General features: G+C 43.4%; 1 protein-coding gene across 1 annotated transcript; it reads right to left on the bottom strand.

Annotated features, from left to right (window-relative positions):
• Positions 1 to 1,861: 1,861 nt before the first annotated feature.
• On the bottom strand, positions 1,862 to 8,972 carry LOC136549777 (calmodulin-interacting protein 111-like). Its single transcript, XM_066541184.1, has 10 exons — positions 8,625 to 8,972; positions 7,524 to 7,685; positions 6,624 to 7,435; positions 6,348 to 6,537; positions 5,220 to 5,427; positions 4,353 to 4,792; positions 3,809 to 4,235; positions 2,870 to 2,950; positions 2,555 to 2,745; positions 1,862 to 2,455 (listed from the first exon to the last, which is right to left on the bottom strand). The coding sequence occupies exons 1-10, from the start codon at positions 8,940 to 8,942 to the stop codon at positions 2,318 to 2,320; spliced, it is 2,967 nt and encodes a 988-aa protein (XP_066397281.1). The 5' UTR covers positions 8,943 to 8,972; the 3' UTR covers positions 1,862 to 2,317.
• Between the last annotated feature and the right edge of the window lie 7,054 nt (positions 8,973 to 16,026).

Raw genomic sequence — 16,026 nt, forward strand, 5'->3', positions numbered from 1 at the left:
AATGTTATGTGCAATATAGTTTAGTCTCATTTGGGATTTTGACTAAATGTTGACTTAGCTTAAATAGGTGAACTATGTGTGTTCCTATTAAAAACTTGAAGGGCGCGCCACATGTGCGTGCGTGCCGCCGCTGCGCCGAGCCGTGAGCATGCACGAGCCGGGCCACACCACGATATCTGCTCTAGACGATAGTTTTTGGGGAGAGCACGGTTGAAAGTGCATCCAAGACCCTAATGGGTTTTGGCACATTGATGTTAGTACAATTAAAGGTGTAATGATATTTGTGAGATATGGACATATTATAAGCATATGTGGGTGCATGACAACACAAGGAGACCCTCCCCCCAATCCAAACCACCCAAGGCTTACTTTAAATTTCTGTTTTGAATTTAAGGGCTTGTTTGGCACGGCTCCTCCCGAGGGGCTCCTCCGGAGGAGCCGGAGCCGTTTTGGAGGAGCCACAAATTGTGGCTCCTCCAAAACGGCTCCGACTCCTCTGTTTTTTACTGAAAAACGGCTTCTCCAAGAAAACGTTTGGCAGGGCTCCTCTGGAGGAGCCGGAGCCGGAGCCGGAGAGAAGCCCTGCCAAACAAGCCCTAAGTATAGAACAAGTCATATTATTAAGGGGGACACAAACCGGTAAGCTTAAGGGAATCAAGTGCTCACTACTATCCTTTTGAACAAACACACCTAAAAAACCAAAATTATAGTATAGAAAGAAAAAACCACTATACCAAATTTCATAGAAAATCAAGAACCGAACTGATCGGTTTCGTTAACCAAATGTCCACCCCTAAACAGAGTTGCAACTCTACCTCCACGATGGACAACCCACTTTCAACTTTAGCAAGCCATGAATGACCATGGGTTGGGGTGAAAATGGATGAAAAAAGTATTATAGTATAGAAAGAAAAATGACCGGTTTGATATTTTTCATATTTATGAAATTAATGGCAGTTTCTATATTTGACCAAATTCAGAAATGGTATCATAATATAGTAAACGATTCAAGCTAAGTGATGGATGAGATGAGCGTGCTGGGGTATAGCTTCCAATGACAATGATTCAAAGTGTACAAAGACACACCGTTATAACGCTTGGACCGTATATGCACAAGATGTTGGACCAACATGCACCCACCATGATAGTTGTTGTGTTAAATTAAACAAATTACAAGATGTTCGACTAACATGCTCCCGCTTGGATAGTTGTTGTATGGCAAGAGTGGATAATTTTGCCATAACTCCATGAGGGAATACAAAAGTCTAAATCCTAGAGTACCTCTTGAGGTGCTCTAAAAAAAACGGGGAGTTGGCCTTCAACTCCTTATTTTCGTAGAGCAGAGTTTTAGAAGAGTTGGCCATCAACTACTTTTTTTTCGTGGAGCAGAGTTTTAGAGGCCAAAGATGTTTGGCAAGACAAAGCTAGAGCATAGCTGAATAGAACAGTCCCAAACACCTCTTAGTCCTTCCACGACAAGGCGCAGATGTACGTGCCGACGAGCAAGCGATAGCGTCGCTGGTGTACATGCTGACGAGTAAGAGCCACGGCTCAAACAAACAGGACCTATAGCAGTAGCTACAGTGTCCTGGTAATTGATGTCAGAGGATCTGCGCTCGGAATTCGAAGATACAGAGATAGCAACGCGAACCAGGATGATCAGCGCCATAAAAATTAAATAATACAAGGATAAAACCCAACGGGTACCCAGGTTTGTCGATCATCAGCCTGTTCGGTTGGCTGGTTCGTATCGTTGCTGGTTCGTGAAGAAGTACTGCTGGCTGGTTTGTATGAGAGAAAAATAATGTTCCGGCTGAAAATTTACGATCATTTACGACAAGCCACAGCCAAACGAACAGGATGCATAGCACAGCCACACACCAAGCAGAAACAAAAGGCGTACAAGTTCCAGGCTTCCAGCAGATATTTGGCACAGCAAAATCCGACCATCCGCATTGTTGCTGCAAGACAGCGGCACCTAACAAAAAGCATACCACCTATGTAACAAAGGGGCAAGGTGATGAGCTAAGAATCACATACAGTTTACAAGTTACAACAACAGTTTCCGTAATTACAGTTGACTACAGTACAATCATGCCAGGTTCACAGATGAGGTGCTTGGTTTGAGGAATCACATAATATCTAGAAAGAGGTCATCCATGAATTGTTTGGGATGAACTCATTCCTCAAGATTAAGCTAGACATGTGCTTGTATGGATTGACCCACTCCATTCTCTAGACCAAGCAAAAATCTAAGGAGTAAGAAGGTGATGCTTGACCCATTCCTCAAACACACACCCATCTACCTTTCTCAGAATTACTGCTTCCTCAGTGAAGTCAACGATCGGCGAAATTGCTTTGCAAGTTCTTGGAAAAACTTGACATCTGATGGTTTTGTTCTGCTGACCGCAGACTTGAAATGTCTCATTGCTACTTCTCGGATGTCAAACCTCTCCTGTTGAAAGAAAGAGTATTCTGTCACTTAACTTCTAGCATCACCTAGTGAAAAATGCATATGCTCATGCAACTAGACGGGGAAGAATGACTAGCATACATCAAGTGCGGCAACAGCAGCTTCCCTGCAGATGAGCTTTATGTCGGCGCCAGTGTAGCCTTCTGTGAGTCTAGCAAGTTCGTTTAGATTCATGTCAGCACTGCATGGCATGCTGCGTGTGTGAATCCGGAAAATATCTGCACGGTCAGCTTCGTTTGGTGGTTGCACATCCAGCACCCTATCAAAGCGACCTAGTGCATATATTGATCTCAAAATTAGATCAAATGAGTGTTACGAGCATTATATGTGTAATCCAAGAAATAAATTTAAGCGCTGATCCATGTACATAGACTAAATAACAACTGAACCAATAACCTGGCCTCAGAAGTGCAGGATCAATTTTATCAGGACGATTTGTAGCTGCAATAACAGTAACGCCAACTCTCTGGTCCAAACCTGTTGCCATGATAGTAAATTATGCACCATAAAAGTTTACAGACCAATAGGAGCATGTAAATAACAAAATAAGTGATAGAAGTTCATCAGCACATTGCAATTGCATATGGCTAGAACTGAACAACATTGACTGGAAATATCATAATCAGATGTTTGATGCTTGGTTTATGTGCAGGCAACAAAATACATTATTGTTATTTGCCAACCTCTAATCACATGCTTAACACACTTTAGAGTGTAGTGAAGAAATACGCTGATTAGAATAAAACACGATAGTAAATTATGCATCATAAAAGGGTAGATTTTAGACAGATATATTAGCTTATGGGCCTAGCGTCCTGACTGTTTTCTCCTGTAGGCCTATGGGCCAGGTGCAGCCCAACATTGGGCACCCCTCTTGTGTGTGTATAGGGCTAAGGGTAGCTGCCCTCAGCCTATATATGATTGTACCCTGCCACCAGTATAATCAATCTATTATTCGCGCATATCTCTACGCTTTCAGTAGAGACCAATAGGAGCTTGTAAAAAACAAAATAAGGTAAAAAGGTTACAACACATTCCAACCATGCGTAAGCACAAGCAAATGGCTAATACTCCAACCAAATAACATTGACTGGAAACATCATAATCAGATAATTGGTGCTTGGTTTATGTACAGTCAACAAAAAACATTATTATGAACAGTCAACAAAAAACATTATTGTCATTTGGGAACCTCTAATCACATGCTTTAAAACATTTTAACGTCTAGTGAAAAAAAAAACAGACTATAATAACTCCTAGGGCAATTATTGGTGAGTTTATGAACAAATATGGAGATTTGAACGAGGAATTTCCTAATGAAGTGTTAAAACTCACCATCCATTTCCACAAGCAACTGACTGAGGACCCTATCAGCAACAGACGTGCCATCATTTTCTTGCCCACGAGTTACTGCAAGCCCATCTATTTCATCAAAAAATAATATTGCCGGTGCATTAGTCCTTGCCTTTGCAAATAGCGATCTCACTGCCTTTTCTGAGTCACCAACCCATTTGCTGAAAAGTTCAGGACCCTTAACAGCAAGGAAGTTCAATTTTGCTTCAGAAGCTGCAGCACGAGCCATCAAAGTCTTGCTGCAACCTGGTGGTCCTATCATTAGTAATCCTCTAGGGGGTCGGATCCCTAAACGTTCAAATGCTTCTGGGCATTTTTGTGGTAATTGGATAGCTTCAATTAGCTGCTCCTTGACACTGAACTGACCACCAACATCTTCCCAACGTACCTTCGGAAGCTCAAGAAGAACCTGTATACAACATGATTCAGCAATTGGCATTTTTTTTCACAGAGATCAGATATATAGATAGGAACTGTCATACAAGAGACCTATGGCTAAAGCCTTGCAGGTGGATAGAAGTGATACCTCGCGCATTGCACTTGGTCTAACTTTTGTTTTAGCCTTGTCAAAATCCTTAATGGTTACTAATAGTGGTATTTCATCTGTATCATCATAAGACTCACTACTTTTTATGTTACCACCCTTCATGCAGGCAACATCATCTGATGATATGGTCAACTGTGAGAAAGATGACGATAATGAGCTTGGATCTTCGGTATCCTGACTCTTACACTTATCAAAACTACAGCCAGGATGGCCAAGTGGTTGAGTTGAATTTTCCTTTAGGCTGATGTAACGCCGCAGAGCACTCAATGCAGCCTCATTGCATAGTGCTGCTAGATCAGCACCCACAAATCCATGGGTCGCTAGAGCAACAGACTCAAGTTCTTCATTGCTGAGAGAGTGATGAACTCCAATTAGAAGGCGGCGAAGTATGTCAATCCTCTGTCCCGGGGATGGCACTCCTGCAACCCAGTTTGAAGACAACAAAACATGATTAACTTGGTTTTAAACTCAACAACATATCACTGGACAATGATGTTGAATTGAAGTCATTAAATTTGGTGCCATCTATAAGTGCATGGCCATCCTTAGTGTCCAAATAAATCCTTAAATGGCTACTAAAAACACACAAATAATCACTTACTACAGATGACAAAGCTTACAGTACAAGCAATCCATTGCTTATAAGTTTAAAATACTGCCCAGTCCTGAATGCATTATGCTACTTCATAAAATAAAAAAGGCCAGGTTGCTAATACATTCTACACATTCATAAGCGCTTCATTTTAGTTGCAGGCATTAATTTAAAAAGCATGATGTGTATGTGGAGTAGACAACATCCACAGCTATTCGCACTGAAAATATATGGATAGCATCAGAGCATTCTACCTATTTCAATTTCTTTATCCAATCTTCCAGGACGTCGCAATGCGGGGTCAATACTATCAGGCCGATTTGTAGCAGCAATCAAGAGAACACGATCACTAGGGCCAATCTCATCCATCAGTTTTAACAGAGTGGCTACCATTCTAATAGATAACTGCTCACTCCCATCCTTCCTTGATGGAGCAATTGCATCCAATTCATCAATAAATATCTAATAGCAACAAAGATACATGATACTGTTATGAATGCTAACAAGATGGGATAAGGATCCTAATTAGGATACCTATACTTCAAATATAAAGCATTGCTCCTTGCTAACAAAATAGTTCAAACTGTCACCTTTGATAATCAGTGCACAAACATTTCAATATTTGACCTGACCCATAAGCAATGTTTCAGAGAGGATGAATCAGACAACTTGGTAACAGAAAGTCAGAAACCTGAACCATAACTGGGAAAAAAGTTTTTTTTAATAAAAATCAGAGTTTCAACTATGAGGAGAAAGGAGATGCTCATAAATAGGAGCAATGCAATATAAATATAGGCAAGTTAGCTGTTTTGGTAAGACACTTCAGTGCTCAACTATTGATGCTTAATGAGCATAGCATTAGAAACAGGCTTCAACTGAATCTGTTGCTTGTATGCATCATAGAACATACAGTGAAGAATTCAGCATCCCTCAATCATTGGGAGCATTTTGCATTGAGAACAGTGGAAAAGGACAAAGGAGATATATATTCAAGCAAAGTTGTTTGCCTGCTGGACGTGAAAAAATAGTGAAAAGAGTAACAAGTCCAATTTCATGAATTTGAATAGAAGATAGTTTTTAAGGCTTCAGAGTTGCACAACCCATCAAAATATTAGAGCAGCTTGGGCTCAATATCATAGCGTTACCCTCCAAAAATAAGTTGCTAGTGAACACACTTCATGTTGAATACCCGGAGTAGATACCATTACAAAACCAAGTCAGTAAATAAAGATTTTTTTGTCCTAATAAAAGGGGAGTTTCGATGTTATGAGTTATGGTATTAGCACTTTAAGAGGTAACTCTACTATGAACCCAGGATTCTTTTTGTGCAGTTGACATAACGGTAAAGGTAATTGCAGTCAATTATTCAAAGAAATTCTAACCACAGCAGGTGCCGCTTGCTTGGCTGAACTGAAAACATCATACAGAGATTGCTCGCTTTCTCCGTAATAATGACTAATGATCTCTGGTCCATTGATTGTAAAAAGGTTGACCCCTGCATCATAGGCACAGGAAGAAGCAAGAGAGGTTTTCCCTGTTCCAGGTGGACCATAAAGAAGAATACCTTTGTATCTGAAACAATCAACATATTGCAAAATTCAAACCATTAATTTTTATGGCTGAATATAGTGAGACGTGTGTATCTGTTCATGGAATACCTTGGCAGACCAATTTGATTAGCTAGTGAAAATGAAATTATTCCTTTTATGGTTGCTGACTCTTTAGATAACCCACCAAGTGTTGGAGCATGATTGAAATCTTCATTTCTTTTGTCATCATACTCATAAAGTTCTGATGGTAAACCCGGCTTATCTGAGCCAAGCTGCTTTGTGCTGACAGAATCAGATAAATGAACTTTTGTGGTTCCGTCAACAAGGAAGAAAACTGGGGTTTCACCAGATTTAGTTGAATCCTCTGCATTAGACAGTGTATTCCCTTTCTCACATGAAACATCTTGAGAAGAACTATCTGGTTCTGCTCCCATGACCACAAACAAAGACAGTTTTCCGCATATTGAGAGAGGAACAAAGTTTCCTTTAAGCAAGTGTCTACCATTAAGCCACCGTACTGCTGAAGTATGCAACAACTCATTAACTTTCTCATCTGCTAGTGCTGATCTCGCAGTGGTTGGATCCAAGCACATTGAAGAGCCACTATTGGAAGGAAAGTGATTAGATTCCTTCTTATGCAGTGGAGTTGAAGGGCCTCTCTTAGGTGTCTCCATAACCATTGTGCTTCTTTCAGGATGGTAGTCAGACTCTGATTCAATGCCATTGGAAGATCCAATATTAGGTGGAACTAGGCTAAGATAAAGATTCTTACATTTCATTACCCGCAAAATATGAATATCATCGCTATTCCTTGGGGCCTGAAGTGTACACAAGGGGCTAATAAACAACGATCGACCTACCAAAGGGTGTCCCAAAACACAAGCAAGATCCCAAGAGAGCTTGATACCATTCTTTGGAACCTAGTAAGAGAACCCAGTCAAAAACTTCAACAATTTGTTATGCTTGCCACTTAGACATCAGGAGGGGAAAAAAATAGAAAAGACATACCTCACGCGACGGGAGAACTGTAGCAACCACAAAGTTTTTCCCAGCTTCACCATGCAGGAGATCATTGTCCAGATCAAGATCAAAGAATCTGCTGCACTCCTCAAATAAATTAACTAGTGGGAAAGCATCTAACTGATCACTGCTTGTCGAAATTAGTAAGACCTACGAACAATGAAACACACCTCAGCTTAGTTATTGAAAAGAAAACATACATGGAAGTAAACTAGTAAGTTTGTGCTTTGCTGGAATTCTGAAGTTGGTTTCACAATCAGAATATCATAACCTAAAGTCCAATTCTTATGGTGGCTGATGGTACATAACTACGAAAGAGAATCAAATCCAGGTGCAATCTCAAGAAGAAAGAAGTCCTTGAAGATGACATCTGCCCTCTCTGTGCAGCAGCTCAGAAGACCACTGTGACCTGATCTTGAGCTGCCCTTCACCATTGGCATTTGAAGCAGTGCCGGTTCAAGATGGTTGAACTATGGCTGCTGCCTATGCCTGAGGACCCACGTTGTACTCTGATGCTTTTGTTCAGCTTCTTTGCTGGATGATTTAAAGCACAGAAATGAGGTTTTGTTCAATGGACAGCCTCTGTCTTAGTTCTGCTTGCAAGGAAACAGCTCATATCTGGAAGCACCGATTCGCTGTCACAGATAGGGGTGTTGAAAACCAAAGTTGTAATCTTCTTCCTTTCCAATAACTTACTCTCTGAACTATGTACACCTCATATGGTCCGAGCAATATATTAAGGTTGGCAGCGCTCCCCTCCCCCCTGATTGAAAAGAAAAATGAAATGTGCACATTTCGGTTCAGAACATCGACTCTGCATGCATACGCTGATGGGCTTAAGGCACCTTGACTCTCTACCGATTACTCAAAATCAGTCAAATTGGACCTCATACGACTGGACTGATCATTAGTGCCCTTGTGCGATGGATGAATTCAACCTCCCTCGCACAAAAGAAATAGTACAAATTTGAGTGAGCAACGATTCTAGCTGAAACGAAGCTGGTCCACACTAACAATTTGCAGAAACAGGCAGTCCTAAGTCGAAGGAACAAGGCCGAGGCACCAAAAGAGGAGCAGGGAGGAGCTTACGGAGACGAGGCACGCGGGCCGCATCCCGGCGCCAACCATAGCGGCCTCGGAGAGCCAGAGCCTCCCCAAGCGGCCGCCGCGGCTCCCGTCCCTGGGGGCCACTTCGGTGATGGTGCCAGCGAAGCAGCCATCGCCGCCGCGTGGCACGAGCGCCGGGAACTGCGCTGCGGCGGCGGCGGCGGCGATGGATGGGAGGTCGACGCTTCTCTCGCCGTCGCCCGTTCCGGAGCCAGCGGCGGAGGAGCGAGATGGAGGCGTGCGTGGGGACGGCCGCGGCGACGCCGACGGGTTTTTCTTCTTGCCCTTGGAAGGAGGCATCGCGGCGCGCGGGGGGTGGAAGGGGCGGGACTTGCGCGTGTCGACGGTGTCCGCTCCTGCTGGCCCGAGGACCATGAAGTCGAGGGCGCCCGCGCAAGGGCTGGGGCAGGCCGGTGGAGTGCGCAGCTGCGCTGGTGGAGTTGGGGTTGTGGCCCACTAAGCGTGGTCGAGCGCACACGGGAAGAAGGGCCGGGCGTGGTTGGGCCTTGCATGCCGAGAGCTATGGCGGGCCAGAAAGCAGAGGCGAGCCGGAAAGAAGGGAGAAAAGGCGAGGTTTTTTCAGATATAAGGTTTTAAACCACTATTTTTTCCCAACAAAATTACCTTTAAACTATTAAAGTTTTAAACTCGGGAAGTTTTGTAACTTGTATCTTAAAAAATGGGCTTCTAAACCTATTTTAAATATTTCATTCTTTGAAACATGTTTAAAAAAGCATGTTAATTCTCCTTTGCTCTTTAACCTGGTAGGGGATGTATTGACTAGGATGTTGCTGAAAGGGGCAAATATGGGTCTGATTAAAGGTCTAGGCTTTGATTTTAGGGATGGAGGGGTCATCTCCTTACAATATGCAGATGATACAATTTTGTTTTCTGATATAGACTTAGACCACTTACTCGATTTAAAAGGCATTTTAATGTGGTTTGAACAGTTATCTGTGATGAGAGTAAACTTCCATAAGAGTGAGATAATAGCCATGAATGTGTCAGAGGAGACAGCTCATGACATTTCTCATATCTTTGCCTGTCCTTTAGGGAATTTCCCAATTAAATATCTAGGTATTTCCACTACACTATGATAATTTAAGGAGGGCGGATATACAACCTTTAGTAGACAAAATGCTTAGGAGGATTGCTGGATGGAGGGGTAAACTCCTATCTTATGCAGCAAGAGTGGTCCTGATCAAAGCCTGTTTGACTAGTATACCCATTTATCTCATGTCCTTTATCAAGTTCCCCAAATGGGCCATAAAGATTCTCAATACCCATTTAGCTAATTGTCTTTGGAATGATAATGCTGATAATCATAGGATACATCTAGTTAATTGGGATACTGTGTCTATGAGGAAAGAGTTTGGTGGTCTAGGGATTCCAAATCTGAGGGACTTAAACATATGCTTGTTAGCTTCCTGGATCAAGAGATATAATGTAGATAAGCAGAAGCTGTGGAAGCAATTCTTAGATTTTAAATATAATACAAGTAAACCAAACATCTTTTACAGTTCTACTAATGGAGCTTCACAGTTTTTTAGAGGGTTCATGTGGGCTGCTTCTGCAGCCAAGATGGGTTTTAGATGGAAAATAGGGGATGGAAAAAAGGTCGAGTTTTGGGAAGATAATTGGCTGGGTTCTACAAGCTTGGCTATCCAATATTGGGAAGTTTATGTTTTAGTGCAGGAAAAGGCTGGAACAGTAGCTGAGCTTTGGGATGGGGTTGATTTGAAATGTACTTTTAGGAGGGGGTTTGATCAGAGGCTTTTTAACCTCTGGCTAGAAATTGTTCAGCTAGCATCAACCATTGTCTTCACAGAGGATGAAGATGCTTTGATATGGCAGTTTAATTCCTCTGGCATTTACTCTTCTCAGTCTTTATATAAAATTATAAATTTCAGAGGCATAACCCCAATTCATGTTCCAGCAGTTTGGCTGTTATGACCGGCACCCATTATACAAGGTGTAGGCCCATGTTATGGCAAGTGAAGCCGGCCCAGGGGCCACTGAAAGGTCCTAATATGGCTAGAGGAGGGGTGAATAGCCTATTTAAAAATCTACAAATCAACTAGAGCAATTTGATTAGTATGACAAATAGCGTAATGCAAACTTGCTCTAGCTCTACAAGGGTTGCAAGCCACCTATCCAACAATTCTAGTTGCAATGAATACTTAGGCACACAAACTAGCTAAGTAATTACTCACTAAGTGCTCTCAACCTTGCTACTCTAAAGAGCTTAACTAGATGAATGTAAATAATTAAGCAAGCTCTCAATTCTAATTACTCTAAAGAGCTTGTATCAACTAGTTTGCAAGAATGTAAATGAGTGAGTAGAGTGATTATACCGACGTGTAGGGGATGAACCAATCACAAGATGAATATATAACCAATCACCGGGAGAATGCCAAAGACAAGAGACAGTCGATTTTCTCCCGAGGTTCACGTGCTTGCCAACACGCTACGTCCCCGTTGTGTCGACCAACACTTGGTGGTTCGGCGGCTAAGAGGTGTTTCACAAACCTCGTCCACACGATTGGACACCGCAAGAACCGACCCACAAGTGAGGTAACTCAATGACACGAGCAATTTACTAGAGTTACCTTTCGGCACTCCGCTGGGGAAGGTACAACTCCCCTCACAATCACCGGAGACGGCCACGAACAATCACCAACTCGTGCCGATCCTCCACCGCTGCTCCAACCGTCTAGGTGGTGGCAACCACCAAGAGAAACAAGCGAAATCCGCAACGCAACACGAATACCAAGTGCCTCTAGATGCAATCACTCAAGCAATGCACTTGGATTCTCTCCCAATCTCACAATGATGATGGATCAATGATGGAGATGAGTGGGAGGGCTTTGGCTAAGCTCACAAGGATGCTATGTCAATGAAAATGTGCAAGAGTTATCCTTTGAGCCGGCCATGGGGCTATAAATAGAGCCCCCATCAAATAGAGCCGTTATACCCCTTCACTGGGCAAAACGCGCTCTGACCGGACGCTCCGGTCATACTGACCGGACGCTGGCCCTCAGCGTCCGGTCGCACGATGGACGCCACGCGTCACCAGCTTCAAACGCTGTTCGTCAGATTTCAACGGCTACAAAGCTGACCGGATGCTCCGGTCAAAACTGACCGGACGCTGGGGCGACGCTGAAGCCCCAGCGTCCGGTCGTTTCCAGTAAGCTCCCCGAGGCATGTTTTTTCGACCGGACGCGTCCGGTCCATCTTGATCGGACGCAGACCAGCGTCCGGTGCTCAACCCCCAGCGACTGTGCAGACCTGTCAGTTTGACCGGACGCAGAAACCAGCGTCCGGTGCAACTCAGGTCCAGCGTCCGGTGTAACACCGAAACTGGCGACCTCTCTGCCAGCTCGACCGGACGCAGCCTTTCAGCGTCCGGTCGCTGAGTGACCCAGCGTCCGGTCAGTAGACCGACGCCAGCATCATTTCAACCAACTCCATTTCAACTCTAACTTCTTCACCCTTACTCAAATGTGCCAACCACCAAGAATTTTGCATCCAGCGCAATAGAAAATAGACATTTCATTTTCCCAAAAGCGTCGAATCCCGCCTCGCAAGCTCGGCGGGAGGGAGAGAAGGACCCAAACCCATCTCAACCCTGCAAACACCTTGTGCACATGTGTTAGCATATTTTCACAAATATTATCAAGGGTGTTAGCACTCCACTAGATCCTAAATGCATATGCAATGAGTTAGAGCATCTAGTGGCACTTTGATAACCGCATTCCGATACGAGTTTCACTCCTCTTAATAGTACGGCTATCTATCCTAAATATGATCACACTCACTAAGTGTCTTGATCACTAAAACAAAATGGCTCCTACATTTTATACCTTTGCCTTGAGCCTTTTGTTTTTCTCTTTCTTCTGTTCCAAGTTCAAGCATTTGATCATCACCATGCTATCACCATTGTCATGGTCTTCGTCATTGCTTCATCACTTGGAGTAGTGCTACCTATCTTATAATCACTTTGATAAACTAGGTTAGCACTTAGGGTTTCATCAATTAACCAAAACCAAACTAGAGCTTTCAGCCACGCGGTACTGTAGCACATGAAGATTAGATTGGTTTGGTTTGTTAGGAAAGAGATATGTTAGATTGATTCAGTTAGGATAATTTCTTAGGGGTCAAGTCAGTCATCTCTATAAAAAAAAGAACACTGTATCAGTTATAATCAAGCAGAAACAAAAATTGTTTCTGGCTTCCTGAAGGGAGCCGGTGAAAGCATCTAGGCCCCTAGTTGGATTTCGGTGATTAATGTCAATACAAGATTACTATGACTAACGTGTGTTCTGCAGAGACAATTAAGTTAGGTCATGGTAATAGAGATCGATTGGGCAATCGAGGTTGTCATGCCCCTACGATGGAAATCGTTTCGGTTTTCAAAGGATGGACGACAAGGTTAAGGATAACTAGTTCTAAGTGTCGATTGAAGTTGGAGAGACACTTAGAGTAGTTTAGGACTTTGTTTTTCCTTTGGCCGTACTATGAAGGGGGGTATGAACAGGTAGCTTGACCTAGTTGAGTCTAGTGAGTTAGGTGTGGTGCACACTTGTTAAAACTAGCTCTAGGTAGCTCCTATGAATGCCTAAGATCCTTTGGAGCAAACTTCATTCACATATGTTCGGAAGTTGGAAGTGAATGGAGGGTCAAATACTGACCGGACGCTGGCTCCGGTGCGACCGGACGCTGGCCGCAGGGTCCGGTCAGTTCATTTGACCATGAAGATCAAGTCTGGTGTGACCGGACGCTGGAAGGTCCTGTGACCGGACGCTGAGGGCCAGCGTCCGGTCGACTCCAGTAAGGGTCCAAACTTGGAAAAGAGTGACCGGACGCGTCCGGTCAGTGTGACCGGACCCTGTGTATCCAGCGTCCGGTTGTTTACAGTAAGCATCCAAGAGCGACCGGACGTGTCCGGTCGGTACTGACCGGACCTTGACAGCGTCCGGTCATCACTTGAAAACTGGTTCGTGGGTTGAACTGACCAGAGCGTCCGGTCATCACGACCGGAGCGTCCGGTCATCCCGTAGAAGCTCATAACGGTTCGTTTTTCAGGCTGGCTTATAAATAGAAGCTCCACTCGTGAGTGGAGCATCTTTTGCTCATTCCAACAGCTGAGAAACACGTTTGTGAGTGCCAAGAAGAGCAAGGTCCTAGTGAGGTGTTTGTGATTTGAGAATCCAAGAGAGTAGCCTCACTAGCAAATCAAGAGGAGCAAAGTGTGCATCCATCTTCTCATTAGGCTTCGCGTGGTCAAGTGAGAGTTCATGCTTGTTACTCTTGGTGATCGCCATCACCTAGACGGTTTGGTGGTGATTGGGAGTTTGGTGTTCACCCGGCGGAGCTTGTGGGTGACCCAACTCAAGTTGTGAGCGGCTTTGGGTGATTCGTCGCGACGGAGTGTCGAAGAATCAACCTGTAGAGAGCACTTGATCCTTGCGCGGATCAAGGGGGAGCTACACCCTTGTGCGGATGCTCCAACGAGGACTAGTGGGGAGTGGCGACTCTCTGATACCTTGGCAAAACATCGCCGCGTTCCTTTCTCTCTCTATTTACTTTGAGCACTTACTTTGAGCATTTACTTTGAGCAATTCAATACTTGTTTTTACTTCCATAAGAATTGCTTGCTAGAGTAAGTTTGGAACTTAGGTTGAGAGGTTGTTGTGCATTAGTTTGATATAAACACTTTTCTAGGCACAAGGGGTTAATTGGGCTATCCGTAGGATTTGATTATTGCAAGAAAATTTAGAATTAGCCCAATTCACCCCCCTCTTGGGCATCTTGATCCTTTCAATTGGTATCAGAGCCTCGTGCTCACGTTTTTAAGCTTAATCGCTTAGAGCAAGATGTCTCACGGGGATGGTCCTCCTCCTATCTTTGAGGGAGATGATTTTCCATATTGGAAAATCCGCATGGAGGCTTACTTAGAAGCTCTAGATGTTGGAATTCTTAGAGCCGCCTCTCAAGGGTTTCCAGCACCTAGGAATGCCGCACAACTTCAAGGCGATGAAGTAAATTATGAAAAATGGAATGCAAAGGCTCGCAACACCATCTTTAGAGGCCTTTGCAAAGATGTGTTCAATCGTGTAAGGAACCACAAAGACACCCATGCACTATGGTCGGATGTTTGTGCGCTTCATGAGGGAACCAAGAGTGAGCGTGAGGAACGCTATCATCTTGTGATTAAAAAGCTAAATTCTTTTGAGATGTTTCCCAAAGAAAGTGCTAATGAGATGTATTCTCGATTAAATGTTCTTGTAGAGGAAGTCAATGGGCTTAGACTCACTCAAATGTCACCATCCGATGTTGTGAGAAAAATCTTGAGTGTCCTCCCCATTGACAAATATGGGCATATTGTGACCGTGCTACATCAAGGTGATCTTTCCGCCGCTACACCGACACAAATCTTGGGAAAGATCAATGCTCATGAGATGTACATGCACATCACACCACAAGATGGCTCATCCTCTACAAAGAAGAAAGAGAAAGACTTAGCATTCAAGGCTAGCCAAGACAAGGGCAAAGCAAGACTTGAGTATGAGAGTTCAAGTGATGAAGATGATGAAGAAAGCCTTGCCCTCATGGTGAAAAAGACCACCAAGATGCTAAAAAGGCTAAACAAGAGTGGCATCAAGTTTGATGGCAAAAAGAAGAAGTTCTTCACTAGCTCAAGAAGAAAGCCAATCTCCGAGATGGATTGCTACAATTATGGCGAACTTGGTCATCTAGCTCATCAATGCACAAAGCCCAAGAAAGACAAGTTAAAGAACAAGGGCAAGAAAGATGATTCAAGTGATGAAGATGAAAAGAAGAAGAACAAGCCATACAAGAAGAGAGATGGCAAAAAGAGGGAGTTCTACAAGAAGAAGAAGAGTGGCAAGGCCTATATTATCGGTGATTGGCTCACGGACATTGATTCATCAAGTGGATCATCCGATGATGATAGTGACGATGAAAAGGTGGCCGCCATTGCTATTGATCTTGCATCTTCACCACCACCATCGCCATCATCCTCTACACACCTATGCCTTATGGCCAAAGGTGAACGCAAGGTAACTAAGAGTGATGATAGTAGTGATGATGAACATGCTAGTGATGATAGTGATAGCAATGATGATGACTCACCTACTTATGATGATCTTGTCAAAATACTTAGAAAATATACTAAGATCATTAGAAAGAGTAGAGCTACAAATGAAAAGCTTGATGCTAAAAATGATTCACTCTTAGCTAAGTGTGATACATTAGAAAAGGCTAATGATGAGCTCAAGGAAACAAATGATTCTATATCATCCAAACTCAAGGAGCTCAAATCTTCTAAGAAAGAGCTTAAAGATAAAAATGATAAACTTGA

This window comes from Miscanthus floridulus, chromosome 4 (genome assembly GCF_019320115.1).
Source record: "Miscanthus floridulus cultivar M001 chromosome 4, ASM1932011v1, whole genome shotgun sequence".
In the NCBI taxonomy this organism is placed as follows: Eukaryota; Viridiplantae; Streptophyta; class Magnoliopsida; order Poales; family Poaceae; genus Miscanthus; species Miscanthus floridulus.

Bases quoted from the DNA above. Each gene is read 5' to 3' on its own strand.
- LOC136549777 (XM_066541184.1), bottom strand. From the start codon at position 8,942: ATGCCTCCTTCCAAGGGCAAGAAGAAAAACCCGTCGGCGTCGCCGCGG. The intron at 7,686-8,624 runs GTAAGCTCCTCC...CATTGTTCGTAG, and splicing joins GGCCCGCGTGCCTCGTCTCC to GTCTTACTAATTTCGACAAG. The intron at 4,236-4,352 runs GTATCACTTCTA...TGTTGTATACAG, and splicing joins GACCAAGTGCAATGCGCGAG to GTTCTTCTTGAGCTTCCGAA.